Raw genomic sequence first — 16,733 nt, forward strand, 5'->3', positions numbered from 1 at the left:
CATCTTCCTAGTTTTATGTGTAAGCTCAAGGCACACACAAAGTCTACTACAGGTTTTTATTTGGCATGGCAAGATATCCTTATTTCTTAGATAACACTGTAATGCCACCTTTTGGTGTTCTCAGGCAGAAGGCCCCAAATCTATTATGACCTTGCTTATCCCTCTCCCTTCTCAAGTTATTCAAGGCCTTTTTTTTTTTTTTTAATAAGACATACCTTATTTATTTTTTTACAATCTAGATTGAAGAATACATGTCAGAAGGTCAAGCTACTTTTTAGTTTCAAATTAATACTTAAGGACAAAAATCCAAGTTTCTAAAAACATTTTGTATTCCAGTAATTTCAAAAAAAAGAAAATATATATCAATAGAGTGAATAATGTTGATGAATTATTGGAAATTAAGTTGTATACTTTGTCTTAGTTTTCCACTGAAATATAAATTGAACACTTCTGGTGCATTTATCTCAGGCTTAGATTATCAAACTACTGTAAATCTAGGCAAACCTAAGATTCTCAATTTATGGCTTAAATGACACAATTTTGGGGGGGTACTTCAGTGTTTTATTGTCATCTAGCCAAAACTTATCTTTAGTATGTTTCTACCAAGTAGTTTAGGATCCTTCCTCCCCTAATTAGGTATCTGTGCCCCATTCTTAGATAATATTCTAAGAATTCAATTAAGTAAACAAATCTTATGAGAGCTGATTAATTCAAATTAATTCAAACTTTCCTAGATGTGTTACATTTACAATTTATAAGAGCCTACACGATGTTCAAGGTGAAGGGGCTCTTCCTAAGCTTAAATTAATGTTTCTTTAAAAAAAAAAAAAGGAGCAATTGATACTAAGAGAAATGATTTGACTTGCCCAAGGTCATATACAGGTGTTAGTAATTGGTTCTTTAGGAAAAAAAAAAAAGGTAGGCAAGATAACACATCCAAAAGTTTAATGTGCATTACTGTTATATTCTCCAAAACTTTTTAAGTCTAGTTAATTAACAAAACAAATAATCAAATACTGATTTGTAGCTAAAATTCAACCTGTATGAACTGGACTCAGCTGAATAGTGCTCATATAGCTGCCATCTGGCAGACTGACTCCAGCTTTCTAGAATGGAAATCTTATGTTTCCCCATATCACATTGTCCCCAGAGACAGAAAGGCATCAAAAGGAATAAAACTCAAATTGGTCATGGTGGGGAAGACATTTCCTGATGTCCTTTAAAATTTTAAAAATAGGCAATTTATTCTACTTGAAGAGCTTAGGCTAGGGGTGGATAGGATAGGTTAGCTGCACAGCTGGGGAACTTTTGAAATATTGTTTTATATAAAAGTACATATTTCATATGTCAGAACATTTCTTTCCATGGTACACATTCTGTGATGTTACCAATTTGCCAATATTACACTGAAAAATCAAAGCACAGAGGAGACAAATTTTCAAACTTTGCTAAGGGTAGTTTGAAAGCTATTAGACTGGCTCTACTTTTTACCTGTATTAACTGATAATTTTAACTGAGATGGCAGAATTCTGTTTATTCATGTTTAGCTTGAGATGTCTACACTGTGTTCTCCAGCCTATCTGGATTTTACTTTTCCTTACCTGTGGTCTAACTTCAGATTTCCCAAATTGTTCCAAGATAGTTAGGAATGATTCCAACAATACCTTTGGGTAGATACTTACTAGCCATGTGATCCTTGGCAAGTAATTTAACCTTTGTGTCTGTTTCCTCATAGGTAAACTGAGGATAACAGCACCTACCTCCAGAGTTGTGCTCAAGGTCACACAGGTGACCCTAGGCAGCAGGACGATTTCTGATTCCAAATTCATTCTTGGCTTCTTAATTCTCTCACACCCTTCAAATCTAATTTTTTTTTTTTTTTTTTTTTGCTAAGGCTTGCCAAGTTTACCTTCATAACATGTCTTGAATTCACTTTTCTGTTCTCTTACACTGTGACCACTGTAGTACAAACTCTCATCACTTCCCATCAGGGCTATTATAATGATCTGCTAGCTGGCCTCTATTAAGCTGACAAAATGATCTTCCTAAAGCTTACATCTCATCAAGTTCCCCCTCTTCCCATTCAATTTCAATGGCTGCCTATTACTACAAAGATCAACAATAAAATCTTTTTTTGGTGTTTAGATCTCTTCATCCTTCCAGTCTTCTTACAACTTACAGCCCCCTTCCGCTGTGATCCTATACTACCCTCTTCGATATTTCTCCAACAAGACAATCCATATCCTGACTCGATTAAGGGGCATTTTCTCTGGTTGTTTCCCCAAGCCTGGGATGCTCTTCATCCCTTCTCTCAAATCCCAGGCAAAATTCTATTCTACAAGAGGCCTTTCCTGGATCCCCTTAATGCTAGCGATTTCCCTGTTGATTATCTTCAATTTATCTTTATGTAATTTGTTTATACAGTGTGATTTGCGTTGTCCATTAGACCATAAGCTCTTTGGGAGCAGGGATTGCCTTGGTTTTTTTTTTTTTTTTTTTTTTTTGTATCCCAGCCTTTAGCATAGTATCTGACAGATGTGTAAGCCATTAAGTAATGTTTATTGGTAATAGCACGTTACTCTGTTTTGCTCTGCCTCCAAGGAATAAAAGTACTCTGAAAACCAGAATTTAACATCGATTGCCATTTGAAGGTACAGGAGATTTTTGCAGCACATTTGTCCAGACAGGGGTTTCGTCAGAGAGGCAGCTTTGGGAGAGAGGGAAGCAGAAGGATGCAGTGAATTTGTTCCTCGGCCTGGTAAAAACCCAGTAGCACACAAAGCAGCGTGCGATTGACTTGCTGCCATCTGGGAGACGTCTGATTTGGGGACACTTTCAGGACCGGCACCAATCCTTTCCGGTCCTCTTCCCGCTGGCAGACAGCCGGGCTTCCAGAGGACTCTTCATAGTTCATCCTTTTCCATTCACAGGGAGCCTGCGTTGGTAGAGGGAGGTCATGGAGAAATAGGAAAAGCAGTTTAGGCCACTACGAGTCCAATCAAAAGGCGAAAAGAAGCGTAGGGGAGAGGATGAGTAGCAGGCACCTCAGCAGCCTCCAGCATCAACCGCCCCAACTGCCCGCCCTCGTCACGTGACAGGGGAGCGCGGCGCGCGGGGTAGTGCTGCTGATTGGTCGGATGGCAGGGGCGCGGTGTTTGATGGGAAGGGGCTGCTGGAGCGCTCTGTCACTAGTGGTTGCTGCCTGCTGGGGCGGGGGGGAGGCTGCCAGCGACCGCGGCGGCGGCGGCCGAGCGTCAGCGCCAGCTCTGCCCCTTTCGTGCAGGTAGAGCCGGGCAGAGGTGAGGGAAGGAACAGGGAGGAGGGCGCCCGGGGATCCTTTCTTCCCCTCGACTTTCCCTCTGGCAGCCCGGCACCGATTGGCCTAAGATAAAAAAGCTGAGGCGGCGGCGGTTGTAGCTGGGGGCTTGAACTGGGGGCTGACCCACACACGCCTCTTCCTATTTCCACTTGAATGCCCAGTACCTCGGGCCGTTCTGGTCTGGAGGAAGAGAGGACAGAGGAAGGGGGATCCGGGCTGGGGCTGGAGCGTGTGGGCGTGTGTGGTGGAGGTCTAATCAGCCTCTGCAGAGGCGAGGGTAGGAGTTTCCCTTCCCAGCCCCGCCCTTTCTGTACTCTTGGAGCTTTCTGGAGATGGATTGATGTGAGCATCCCCTCACAGCGGGTGGGGGGTAGGGATGGGACGGAGGGACTCGCCGGTTCAGCGCCAGGACTGCTGCTTTGGGGGCATGCTTTTCCCGTCTCCCAAGCCGGAGAACAGAAAACTGTCAGTGTCATGCTGGCCATTCCCGAGGCGGAGGGCGCCTCCCAGAACAGCCACTTGCCTCTTTATTTGGTCGCAGCTCCCTGCGGGGGGAAGGGCGAACTGGGGAGGCTGTGTAGGTTGGGGGTAGGCGTGGCCAAGGGGAGGAATCAGGGCGGGAGGAGCGAAAACCAAGCTTCTCCGGCGGGAGATCCTTTTTTCTTTTGAGGAGAGGCGGAGGGATTGTGGATCTTCTCCGAATTGCCTCTGGCTGATGGTGGAGTCGGGACATATACTCCTAGCATGGCAACCGAGCTCTTAGAAGTTGTTTGGAGAATGACAGTTCTTTGAGGATTCTTGTCCGTGTTAAGGCTTCTGGTTTTAGCTGCTGTCTAATACAATTCCTTAGTAATGCCTTCAGACTTTTGCAATGGTGGGAGTGTTTAGTTTTAAAACCTAAGTTTTATAGGCACACTGTCAATATTGAAACCAAAGTTAGGTAATTATGTTATGATCAGACTTAAAGCAAAATAAAATAATAGCTGACAAGTAAAATAATTGGTATCAAGTTTGTTTTATATTCATAGACAATATACAGTAACATGTGTCATACACAGTACAAGATGTATATAAGACATACACAGTATAATGCATAGGTACATTATATATAATTTATTTAAAAAGTAAATAATCTTTATTTCCGTTTTGTCCGTAACCTCACAATGAAGAGATGACATATACATACTTGTTGCATTGTTGGCAGAGGGCAGAGAGTTGTGGGAACCCCTTCTAGTGGGCCCAGATCTTTCGTAAAAGAATTTACGAACCCGAAAAGTTAGATTGGCAAAAAGAAGATTATTGGCACTGAGAAGTCAAGTTTTGCTAGGAGGCTAACTTCCTCAGTGACAAGGTCCTGACAGAAAAGTAAAGGTCTAGCAGAGAAATCATGTCAGAGAGATAGTTAACCCTGAGAAAAGGGTGTCTTCTCAGAGGGCAAGATGCCCTCCCAGGCAGCTGTGCTAAGGAGAAGTCTCCCTTAGCCTGGCATGTTCCTGCTTTGGGCCTCTGCAAAGAGATGAGCCCCAAAGTTGCTCTTTAAAAGAGTATTTGAGGCTGAAGTTTCAGTTGAATGAAATTACAGCCCCGGGCCTAGATTTCCAGTAGAATGGGACCGTTTACTGTGAGTGCGCCTGAGCTGGTCTTCAGCTCAATAGAGGTCGATAGAAATCTCGAGTTCCAGCTAAATGACACTACTTAAATTTGAGCTAAGTAGGGAGTGGTCCTGGACCCAACTAGTCCCACCGCGATAACAGAATGAAACCACTTTATTTTGATTCCTTGGGGTGGGTTTCTCTCAGAGGAGAATTTTCCAGGAGTTCCCCCCCAAAGTCAGAGGACAGCTTCAGGGTTCCCCTCATCAATAATAACCTTTAAAAAGGTCTTCTTTTCCTGTACAGTTTTATATTAATGAGGGTGATGATAATAAATTCACAGAACTGTATTATAGTAAGCCATATTTACTTTTTAAAGGTTTAGGCTTATATGACAAATGACTTTGAATCTTAATTTGGGTACTAAGCAATGCCTGCTGTATTTGCAGGGCTTTCTGAATGTATTACTGATGATTATTTAGTCTCTGCTAAAATAGATTTGAAAGCTGAATGAACTTGCCCAAAATAAATCTTTGCTTTCTCCACCCCCAAAGAGGGGGTGGAATATACTCCTATGAGAGTATGTTAATGAAATATGGTATTATTTTGCTTTTTTTTATTAGAGAAAATGGAGGCAAAATTTACTTACTACAACTTTTACTTAATTTACTTAATACAACTTTTGATTTATCATTTAGTAATTTTTTTGTACTATTACTTACATGAGAAGATACTGTTCCCTAATCACTCTTAATGCAATGTATGTTGTATGTATGAGTATCCAACTCCTAAAATTTTGAATTATAATTCCCAAGCCTAAAACTTATAAGCAGCATCTTCAAATATTTAGCTAATATAGTGGATAGTATTACATATTGGAAAATGCATGATTTGAAAACTTAAGTCATTTCAAGGTTCACTGACACCTTAACAGGAATGAAGAAAATCTTTTCAAGTTCTTGAGGAAGAGCTTCATTGAATTTATCCGTCTTTTGTTTTAATGGCAAGTGAGTTAGTATATAACATTGAAATAGTAAAGATATTTGATCTTGGATCTTTTCCATGGGTAGTTTAAGTTGGAGTGGACCTTAAGATTGGATTGCATCAGAGACTGGATGTGAGAATCGATAAAGATGTACATAAGTTAAAACAGAAGAAAAATACTTTAGCCACTTTATATTTTCATATGAGTATTAATGTACTGACTTTTGCATGTAAATTTAAATTGACTGCTTATATGTTTATTCATTTCTTTTATTTAAAAATTTTCAGGATAGTTGTTAAACTAGGTCATGCTATTTTAATATTAATTGCAACATTTAATTTATTAATGCAATATTTATTGACCCTTTATCATCAAAATATTAGGTGTTTTTGAACATAGATAAATAATTTATTCAATTTCTCTTAAAAAAATATATATATATATATAATATATGTAAGGATCTGCTTTAAAAAAAAATTTCCATGACTTGGGGGGGGGGGGGAGGGAGAGACAGAAGTAGGACATGACCTGGAAGAGAATTGAGATCACTGTATTTGGAACTGGAAAAGTATTTTGGGAATAATCTGGTCTAGTTGTTCTCAAAGTAAGATCTGGGGTTTCCTGAGGTGGAGAGTCTGAGACTCTTTGATGGGGTCCTCTAGGACAAAATGATTTTCATAGCTATGCTAAAATTTTAAAATTTCTAATACCATAAACATCAGTAGATATAATCACAAATAAAAGCTTTTTGAGAGAATGGCTCCCCATTAATTTTTAAAAATATAAAGGGATTTTGATAGTAGAAAGTTTGAGAATTGTACATTTAATCTAATCTTATTCATAATAGAGGAAACTGAGGTCCAGAGAGATTAAGTACTGTGTCCAAAGTCACAAAGCTAGAATATAGCAGAGTTAGGATTGAAATCCTAGTTTTATGCTTTTGATCCAGACTTTTTAGAGATGTTTAGGAGTTTTTTCTTCCTGGCACCAAGTCTGTTTTTGGAGTATTTGTCATGAGAAGGGAGTGAATCACTGTAGAACTGAAAGAATTATAGTTAGTAAAGGCATTTGTAGAACTTGCCATAACATGGAATAGATAACTATGAGGTTACAAACCTGGGTAATGAGATGCCATTGATAGAAATATGGGAAGGGAGATGGATTTAGAAAGGAAATAATGAAATCTAATACCATTTTCTTTGTGTAGCATTTCTCAAACTTTTTGGTTTCAGGACCCCTTGCCCTCTTAAATTATTAAGGACCGTCCGAAGAACCTTTGTTTGAGTCCTTTCAATCTATACTAAAATATTAAAACTCTTTTAAAAAAGGAAATAATGAATCCTGTTTTGGACATGTTGAATTTTGGACATGAAACATCCAAGTAGAGATAAGCAATTGGTGATTAGACTACTCAAGTGAAAAATAAGGGCTGAATATATAACTAAGGAATCCTCCCTGCATAGAATTAATAGTTGAATCAATAGAAGCTGAGAAGCTCACCAAGAAAGAAGATCCCAAATGGAGAAGTTTCAGTTGAGTGGTAAAGAAGGAAAACATTGCAAAGGTTGAGAAGTGATTGTGATATGGAAAAAATGAAGATAACTTCTCCCCCTTCCCTTCTTTCCCCTCTTCCCCCCTCCCCATGAGTTCAGCTTATGAAACGGAGAATACTCAGGGTAGCTTGAAAATATGAAAGTCAAATGAATGTTAAAGGGGTTCTCGCTAAGCATGTTTGAAGGCAGCAGGAATGAACTGAGCAATTCCTCCAATTCCAATCAACAGACATTTCTTGAGTCCTACCTATTAAATATAAGAAATATAAATAACCACTTCTAAGCAAGATGAGGGGAAGTAAAACTTTTTAAAAATAGTATTTTTTCCCAAATATGTGCAAAGATATTTTTCAGCATTTACCTTTATAAAACCTTGTGTTCCAAAATTTTTTCTCTTCTTACCCCCAAGACAGCAAGCAATCTAATATAGGTTAAACTTGTATAATTCTTCTAAATGTGTTTCTATATTCATCATGCTACACAAGAAAAATCAGATCAAAGGGGAAAAATATAGGAAAAAAAACCAAGCAAACAACAACAAAAAGGTGAAAAATACTAAGCTTTCATCCACATTGAATCTCTGTAGCTTTCTCTCCGGATGTGGACGGCACTTTTCTATCTCAAGTTTATTGGAATTGCTTTGAATCACTTTATTGTTGAAAAGAGCCAAATTGAGAACAAACTTTAAAGCACTTATTTCCTACTTGTGTGGGATGTAACTAATATTATTGCTAATGATCATTCTCTGTATATTAAAAATAAGTCCTTTTTGGCAATTTTTTTTGGTAAATAGTTATATCTTTACATATAACATCTAATTCAGTATTTTTACTAATTCAGATAGGCCTTTCCCACATTAGTCGGGAAAAGTGTGGAGGAATGGAGCCTATTGTAGCCTAGTGTAGTGGTTAGAGCTCTGACTTGGAATCAGGAAAAATTAGATTCAAATTTTGCCCCAGAGAGACTCTTTGCGAAGCTTAATATTCACTTGTCACTACCTTTTCTTTAAACTAACACCTTCAAATCTCTCTTCTCTTAGCCTATAGAGCTAAGAGCTTATCCCCGGAAATTTCAAACTCAGCATACAATTGATCTTGGATCCAGGATTTTTAATTTCCAACAAGTTATAAGGAATATTCAGTTTTACTAGGAAATCAACTAGTGCATCCCATATATTAACCATTTAGTTTTTTTTCTTCCTATTGGTTGAAAACCAAAGGATGTACTCTGGTTTATATTTTTAAAACTGTTGTAGCTTGATAGTGTCTGATACATTCTTATAAGTATTAGAATAAAGGTAATGTGAAAAAGATGAATTGTTAAGTTCAGAAGCAGTCTCTGAGTTTGTATGCAAAAACCTTTATTTGAGTCCCTGATCCCTTCAAGCGATCTGGTTTATCTCTTAGACCTCTTCAAAAATAACTTGTCTACATTTTGCTTACATATTATCTCCTCTTACTAGATTCAATTCAACTTCAGCAGAAATTGCTTTTGCATATATTTTGTATTTACTTACCAGTGAACATGTTTCACTTTGTTTCCCTTTCCATGTAAGATCCTTGAGGGCAGGGAGAATCTTGTCTTTGTATTCCTAGCGAACTAGCACTTTTTTTTAGTTCCTGGTATATAGTTGCTCAATAAGTAAGTGGCCGTTTCTAAATTGTCATAATTTTCAAGTAGAATAAATGACAGTGTTTATTGGTATTGTAGCCATAATACTTTAGAATAAATGGTAGATATATTTTATGCATTTAATGTAAAAATAAATAAACAATACTTTATTTCTAGACGTGAATTCTGTTACAAAATTGATGAAAGGCATCAGTGTATCCTGTCTTCACACTTAAAAGATGGGTGGATTATTTTCCCGATGGAGGGTAAGTTTTTATTCTTTAAACTAGTTCTTAAGTCTGAGATAATCTCACATAAAAACTTATTTACAAAAATCTGTTGTGTGGTACAGAATAGAATATTAGTTAGATATTATCTCTAAACCTTGATTTTTCTATATGTATGTGTGTGTTCTCTTTTCTACTTTGCATTTGATTGGCCTTGATTTTAAACATCAAATCAGTAACATTGTCTAATAACTCACGCATCTTGTGATTTAATAAAATGAATAGTTGACATTTATATAATGCTTTAAAGTTTGCAAAACACTGTCATTATCATTTCATTTGGGCCTCATGACAGCTTGTGGGATGAAAAGAATGATTTTCTTTTTTTTTTTATTATAACTTTTTATTGACAGTACATATGCATGAGTAATTTTTTGCAACATTATCCACTGTACTCAACTTCTATTCTGATTTTTCCCTTCCCTCCTTCCACCCCCTCCCCTAGATGGCAGGCAGTCTTATACATGTTAAATAAGTTCTAGTATATCCTAGATACAATATATGTATGCAGAACCGAACAGTTCTGCACTGTTGCATAGGAAGAATTGGATTCAGAAGGTAAAAATAACCTGGGAAGAAAAACAAAAATGCAAACAGTTTACACTTATTTCCCAGTATTCCTTCTCTGGGTGTAGCTGATTCTGTCCAGCCTTGATCAGTTGAAACTCAATTAGATCTTCTCTTTGTCAAAGATATCCACTTCCATCAGAATATATCCTCATACAGTATTGTTGTTGAAGTATATAATGATCTGCTGGTTCTGCTCACTTCACTCAGCATCAGTTCATGTAAGTCTTTCCAAGCCTCTCTGTATTACATCCTGCTGGTTATTTCTTACAAAACAATAATATTCCATAACATTCATATACCATAATTTACCCAACCATTCTCCAATTGATGGGCATCCATTCATTTTCCAGTTTCTAGCCACTACAAAAAGGGCTGCCACAAATAAGTCCCTTTCCTTTCTTTAGTATCTGTTTGGGATATAAGCCCAGTAATGACACTGCTGGATCAAAGGGTATGCACAGTTTGATAACTTTTTGGGCATAATTCCAAATTGGGAGAGAATGATTGTCTACAGATGAGACTAACACTGCTGTGAAGTGACTTGTTTGGAGTCATAAAGTTAGGGCTCAAGTCCACGTCCAGGATGGATATATATATATATATATATATATATATATATATATATATATATATATATATATATATGTATATGTATATGTGTATATATATATATATATCATAAATCAGAGATAATATATAGCATAAATCAGAGATAATCTTATGGGAAGGTCATTAAGGAATATTGGGAAAGACTTGTAGAAGGTGGGATTTTAACTGAAAACTAAAGGAAGTCAGGGAAGCCAAGAAACAGAGATGAGGAGACCAAGAGTTCTAGGCATGGAAGAGAACCAGTGCAATTCACAGAGTATGGAGATGGAATGTTATATGAGAAGATGAAAGAGATCATCATCACTGGATCATAAAGCACATGGGCATGGGATGTAAGGTATAAGAAGACTAGAAAGGTAAAAGAGATGGCTTATAAAGAAGTTTAAGAAACAAATGAAGGATTGCAGATATGATCCTGGAGGTAATAGGGAGCCATTGGAGTTTATTAAATCAGTGGAGTGATGTCAGATTTGTGCTTTAGGAAAGTCAGTTTGATAGCTGAGTAGAGGATGGACAGGAATAGGAAAAAGCTTGAGACAGGAAGACCAGCTGCCTATTACAATAGTCTAGGTGTGAGGTGATGCAGGATTGTACCAGAGGTTGTAGTATCAGAACAGAAAAGGAATATAGGCAAAAGATGTCAACAAAGGTAGAAATGGTAGGACTAATGACTTGATTAGATATTGGAGATGAAAGGAGAGGGGAAAGATGAAATAGGACATCTAGGTTGTAAGCCTGGGTGACTGAGAGAATAGCGGTGCCCTCAATAGTATAAGGGAAGTTTGGAAGAGGAGAGGTTATTTTTGGATTATTTTGTTTTGGAGGAGGGGAGGTTATTTTTGGATTATTTTGTTCACTTTTGGCTTTCCAGTTCTAGATTTCCAATAGACAGTTGGATATATGTGATTGGAGGTTAGGGCTAGATAAATAGATCTGAGATTTATCTGCTTAGAGATGCCAACTGAATCCATGGTGGCTATTGAGATCACCAAGAGAAATAATATAGAAAGAGAAGAGTGCCCAGACAGAGCCTTGGGAGATTTTTATTGTTAAAGGATAGTAATGGTGAGATTGAAGATCCAGCAATGGAGATAAGAGAAGAATAGTAAGACAAATAGGAGAATCAGGAGAGAGAGAGTGCATGCGCATACAGTGTCATAAAAACCTACAGACAAGAGAGTTTCAAGGAGAAGAGGATGATTCTCAGAGAAAAGGTCGTTTAAATTTGGCAGTCAAGAGATCATTGGTGAATTTGGAGAGAACAACTTCAGTTAAATGATGAGGTCAGGAGCCAGATTGTAGAGAATTAACAAGACTGTGAGAGGAAAGGGGGAAAAATGAAACTAGAGAAATTTTATGGAGAAGACAAGGTACAACTTGATGTGCACATGGAGAGCTTTGCCTTGTAAGGAGAAATGTGTGAAATGGGTAAAAGAAGGTTTGGTGGCAAAAGCCACCTGATATGAAATGAGGAGAAATTCAGTGATGACATGAGTAGTTCGATAATGTGGCAGTTCTCTCTTCATAGGGAAGAAGAGGGAGCTCTAAGCAAATCTCAATTTTTTCAGTGAAATATAAGGTAAAGGTTTCAATGGAGAGGATATAGGGAGAGAAAGCTATGAGAGTTTTGAGGAGAAATAGAAAGGTTTGGGAAAAAAATGGCTCCAAGTGAGAGAATTGAGTCAGTTAGGAAGATATAAAAGAATTGTATTGTTGCAATGAGGACCCAATTGAGATTATGTAACTTAAACTTGTGGACTCACTGGCTTCAGTCAGTATGGCTTTGTGATTTTCTCCAGCTTCATTCTGTAGCACATGTGTAGGAACAAAGGTAGTGAATAGTGGGAGTGATGTAAGACAGCCTTTGGCAGGATGCAGGAGACTCTAATATGAGTAGAGTTAAACTTATTCATTAAGGGATAAAGATGGGGAAGGGAGGACAATGTAACTAGTACAGAGGTGATGTTCTTGGGAAAGAATTGAAGAATTGGAGGTCATGATATGTATAATCAGAATTTACAAGACAGAGGGAGAAGTGGAAAGACAATAGATTATAATTCAAGAAGAGAATTTATATTAAAAATTATGACATCTTTATGTGTGTGAGGTGAGGTAGAAGACTAGGTCATAGGAAATGAGTAAGTTATAGAAGTAGAAAGTTAGGATGTTTTGAGGGAGTGGTAGTATATATAGTGAAGTCCCCTATTTATAAGGGTAGGAGTTGGGGAGAAGGGAAGGATTGAACTTGTTGATTAAAGAAGGGAAACATTCTGGATGTGGATAGATAGCAGCTACTGGAAGCTTGATTTGGTGGGAGATATGGACTAAATAAATCAGAAAGGAGAAGTTTCTGAATGATTAAGGGAATGAGTAGAGAGAGAGTGGTAGTGGGTACTGGCGAAGTGTCATACTTCATATTTAATAATGTCATATTTATAATCCTTATTATCTATATTAGCTTCATATTTGTAATTCTAAAAAAAAGTTTAGTTTTTAGTTTTAGGTCTCACCTTTATTTTAAAGGTAACACTTCATAGAAGTATTACATGTAATTGAATATCTGGGTTTCTGTTTCCACTTAATAAATACATGTGCAAAATCCTTTTTCAGCTCAATGTAAGAAAAAAAAAAAACTTGGCCATTTAAAAAGTGTTATGAGTTTTTAAAAAATTGGATAGTAACATTTGTAAGAGAATTTTATTTAATGGTCATATACTTGAAAAAGGTTTGTAAAATTTGTTCCTGGTGAATTTAAATTATATGGTTGTCATTTTAAAATACAAAAGTAGGCATTATGCAATGAATGATTAGGCAATTTGTTTATTATTACTGTTAGGGATGTCTGAATATGAACTTCATTAATGTAGATCTAATCTGTGACTGGCAGTGAAGAAATAAAACAAATAGCAAAATGGAAATGAAGCCCTTAACCTTCTTAAGTACCAATTTCGTTGCTTATCTTTTCTTTTACATTGCATTTCATATGTATGTTTTGTGGCAATGACAACAGATTGCATTTTAATACTATCTAGGTTACAAAAGTTTATATGACATATTCAAGTCGAGTCAACAAACATTTTAAGTATCCTTTGCGATGTTCCAGACTTTGACCTAAAGGCTAGAGAAGCACTCTGCAAAATGCTAAGCATGAGTTTTCTCAACTGCTTTGTGAGCTATCTTGACAAATTTGAATTTTTCTCACTCTTAAGTGGATTATTAAAATTTGTGAACCCCAAACTATAGCCTAACATTGTTCTTGATTCCTTTATGAAAATAATGATAATAACTAACATTCATGTAATTTTTAAGGCTTGCTTTATCATTTTCCAGTTATTCTTCACAACAACTTTATAAATTATCATTATTATTATTATTTTATAAATAACTGAAAGATATTAATTGACTTTCTCGGGGTTGAACAGCTACTTGGTTTCTAAGGCATGATTCAAACTCGGGTTTTCTAGAGGACAGGTCTAGTTCTCTCTCCTCTGTAATGTCTAAATGCCTCAAAATTACAATAGATTTTTTTCTTGTGGAAAATTGCTAAATAATATTTTAGGAAAATTAAGCAGAACTTAACTTACTGGTTTTCATAATTTTGCAAGATTTTTAAATGATCTTATAGAAAATCAGATTCTTTTAAAGAATTGGTTGCTATTTGAATCTTAAATCATTTAGAGACTTAAATGGCTTTTTTTTTGTTGTTGTAGAAAATAAATAATTTTATTTTTCCAATTGTGAAATTGGAGAGAAACTTGATGTAGCCTTTTTAAGTCTATGTTTTTTAGATTTTGAAAATTAAGTGTCTAATGTATCTTGAAGAAAAAGATAATGACTATAAAAAGACTTTTCATGTTCTTATATAATAATTTTTATTTATTAGAGAATACTCCATTTCTTTTTGGTAGTTATTCTTGTTAAAGCACAAATGATTCATAAATGCCTATGATTACTTAGAATAAGATTGACAATATCATTGTGTGGTAGTATTTGAGAAAATTTCAACTTGGATCAAGAGAAATGTGTTTTGGTTTTTCTACAGATTGAGAAAGTAGATTTTATGTTGACAAGTTCTAAGTTATCTTTTTTTTCCCTCTCCTGTAAACAGGTAAAACCTTCAACAGTAGAAGTTCTGGAAAATATAGATAAGGTATGTTCTTTAGCCCTGAAGTATCTTCTGACTGAATTGAAAATTATTTCATTGTATTTAAAGTAACATCCATTCATTTGGAAATAAAATCTGATCTGCAAAGTTAGAATCATACTAGTAAGAAATAAGTTGGGTAAAAATCTTGACCTAACACAATCTCAAAAAAATCAAACTGTACTAGGAAAACTAGAAGTCTGTGTCAGGTAATGGAGTCTGTCAGAGTGAAATCAGATCTTCAGTATAGTATAAATCAAGATTGCAGATAGAGTACACTCAGCACTCTGAGTATGCACAAATTTTTACTTTATACAGTTTTCATTTTCCCTTTACCAGTGTATTGTTGATTATTCCTTTAGAGCAAGGGTTCTTAGCTTAGTCTCTATGAATTTGTGGTTTTAAAAAATATTTTTATGACTATATTTAAATATTACTGGGTTCCTTTAGACTCCCATGTATTTTATGTGTTTAAAATGCTTTTCTGAGAAGGGGATTTGTAGATTTCATTAGATTACCAGAAGAAGGGTCCGTGACACAAAAAAAGTTAATAAGAGTTAGTGACTATAGGAGATAAGTAGACAGAAGAACTACTATAAACACCAGTTTTATGGGTTTTTAAAATATCAATTTTCATTACTTTTTCTAAAGCCAAATTTCTTTCTGGTTTTGTTATAATGTAATGGACTTGTAACAGTTTAATTTTTAAATGTATATGAAAGCTAAAAGCATGATTTTTGGCTATTATTAAATGATATTGTTTGTTATAAAATATAGACATATATTAATTTTTATGAGGATAAAGCATTATTAAAATTTGAATAGTATTTTATAAATGGAAATATGAGTAGGAAAAATTCTAATATTTCAGTAATTGTTTTGTTTTTCAGCTTCAATAATATGTTATAATTCTCTTTTAATAGGAAATCCAAGCATTAGAAGAATTTAGAGAGAAAAATCAAAGATTACAGAAACTATGGGTTGGAAGGTTACTCCTCTACTCCTCCCTCCTTTACTTGTTTACTTGCATAGTGGTTTACTTGTGGTATCTTCCGGATGAATTTACAGCAAGACTCACTATGACACTCCCATTCTTTGCATTTCCTTTGATGTAAGTAAATATATATTTTATTTTTCTTTTGGTGTCCTTTTTTCCCCATATAGCCAGTTTCCTCTGGTCAGTTCCTTTTATTGTGGATTAAAGTACCAGTGAGGCTTCTTATAGGCATTTGAATGCTTGGGTTTGCTTTTTGACAGTTTGAAGATTTACTGTTTTTACAATATTTATGGCAAAGATTGTAAATTAGGTAACTTTTTCTGAAGGAGCACTCAGGATCCAAAAATTAAGCTCCCTAGAATGTGCTCACATGAAATAACATAACGATACTTATATTCTTTACAACTTTTAAATAAAAAATTTAATAATGATATTAGCACTTGAGTATTAAAGATGACTGATCTATGCATTACTTTCATTCAGGCATAAAAATATTAGTTTTTGTCTTCAAATGGACATACTACTTTATAAAAACTCTATCTTTCATAGCAGCTATTAGAGCAGGAAATATATCTCCTCAACATTATGTGCTGTCTTTAGTGACCCTATAAGTACTAGCTTTGTCCCAAAGGTGTATATATAGGTTTATGAATGTGTACATAGTGCTTTAAAGCTATTTTATTATTCATTCTTCTATTTTTTTTCTTTGAAATCTTGTTTTCAGTACTTTTTATTCTAGCTATGATGCTGTAACTGAATTTGATAATTAGTAATCCCGAGTTACTTTCCTTAGGCTTATTTAAACAAATAAACAAAAAATTATATTGGTCAGGTTACCAAGATTTCCCCTTTCTTTCTTATCAGAATTAGATTTCCCTTCCACAAATGAAAACAAGGATATATAGTTATTGAACATATAATAATTAAATATACTGTTATTGTTTTGAGGACTTTTTATAGATAATTATGCCATTTTGTTCAATAATTACTTTGCATGGATATTTTTATTCTTATAAAAGTTTTAGGAGTTATTTAGTAGCATAATACCATGGAAAGAATGGTTGGT

The 16,733-nt window shown here is 35.6% G+C and overlaps 1 protein-coding gene across 3 annotated transcripts in view; it reads left to right on the forward strand.

Moving 5' to 3' along the window:
• The first annotated feature begins 3,146 nt into the window (after positions 1–3,146).
• LNPK (lunapark, ER junction formation factor) overlaps positions 3,147–16,733 on the forward strand; it is a 90,391-nt gene continuing 76,804 nt past the window's right edge. Inside the window, exons 1-4 of one of the 3 annotated variants that reach the window (XM_051986153.1) lie at positions 3,147–3,299; positions 9,238–9,326; positions 14,635–14,676; positions 15,594–15,781. In XM_051986153.1, the coding sequence (XP_051842113.1) occupies positions 9,300–9,326; positions 14,635–14,676; positions 15,594–15,781 (257 nt within the window). In that variant the 5' untranslated portion in view covers positions 3,147–3,299; positions 9,238–9,299. The remainder of the gene's footprint in view (positions 3,300–9,237; positions 9,327–14,634; positions 14,677–15,593; positions 15,782–16,733) is intronic. The other 2 variants (XM_051986154.1, XM_051986155.1) reach the window with 2 other exon arrangements.

Source organism: Antechinus flavipes, chromosome 3 (assembly GCF_016432865.1).
Source record: "Antechinus flavipes isolate AdamAnt ecotype Samford, QLD, Australia chromosome 3, AdamAnt_v2, whole genome shotgun sequence".
In the NCBI taxonomy this organism is placed as follows: Eukaryota; Metazoa; Chordata; class Mammalia; order Dasyuromorphia; family Dasyuridae; genus Antechinus; species Antechinus flavipes.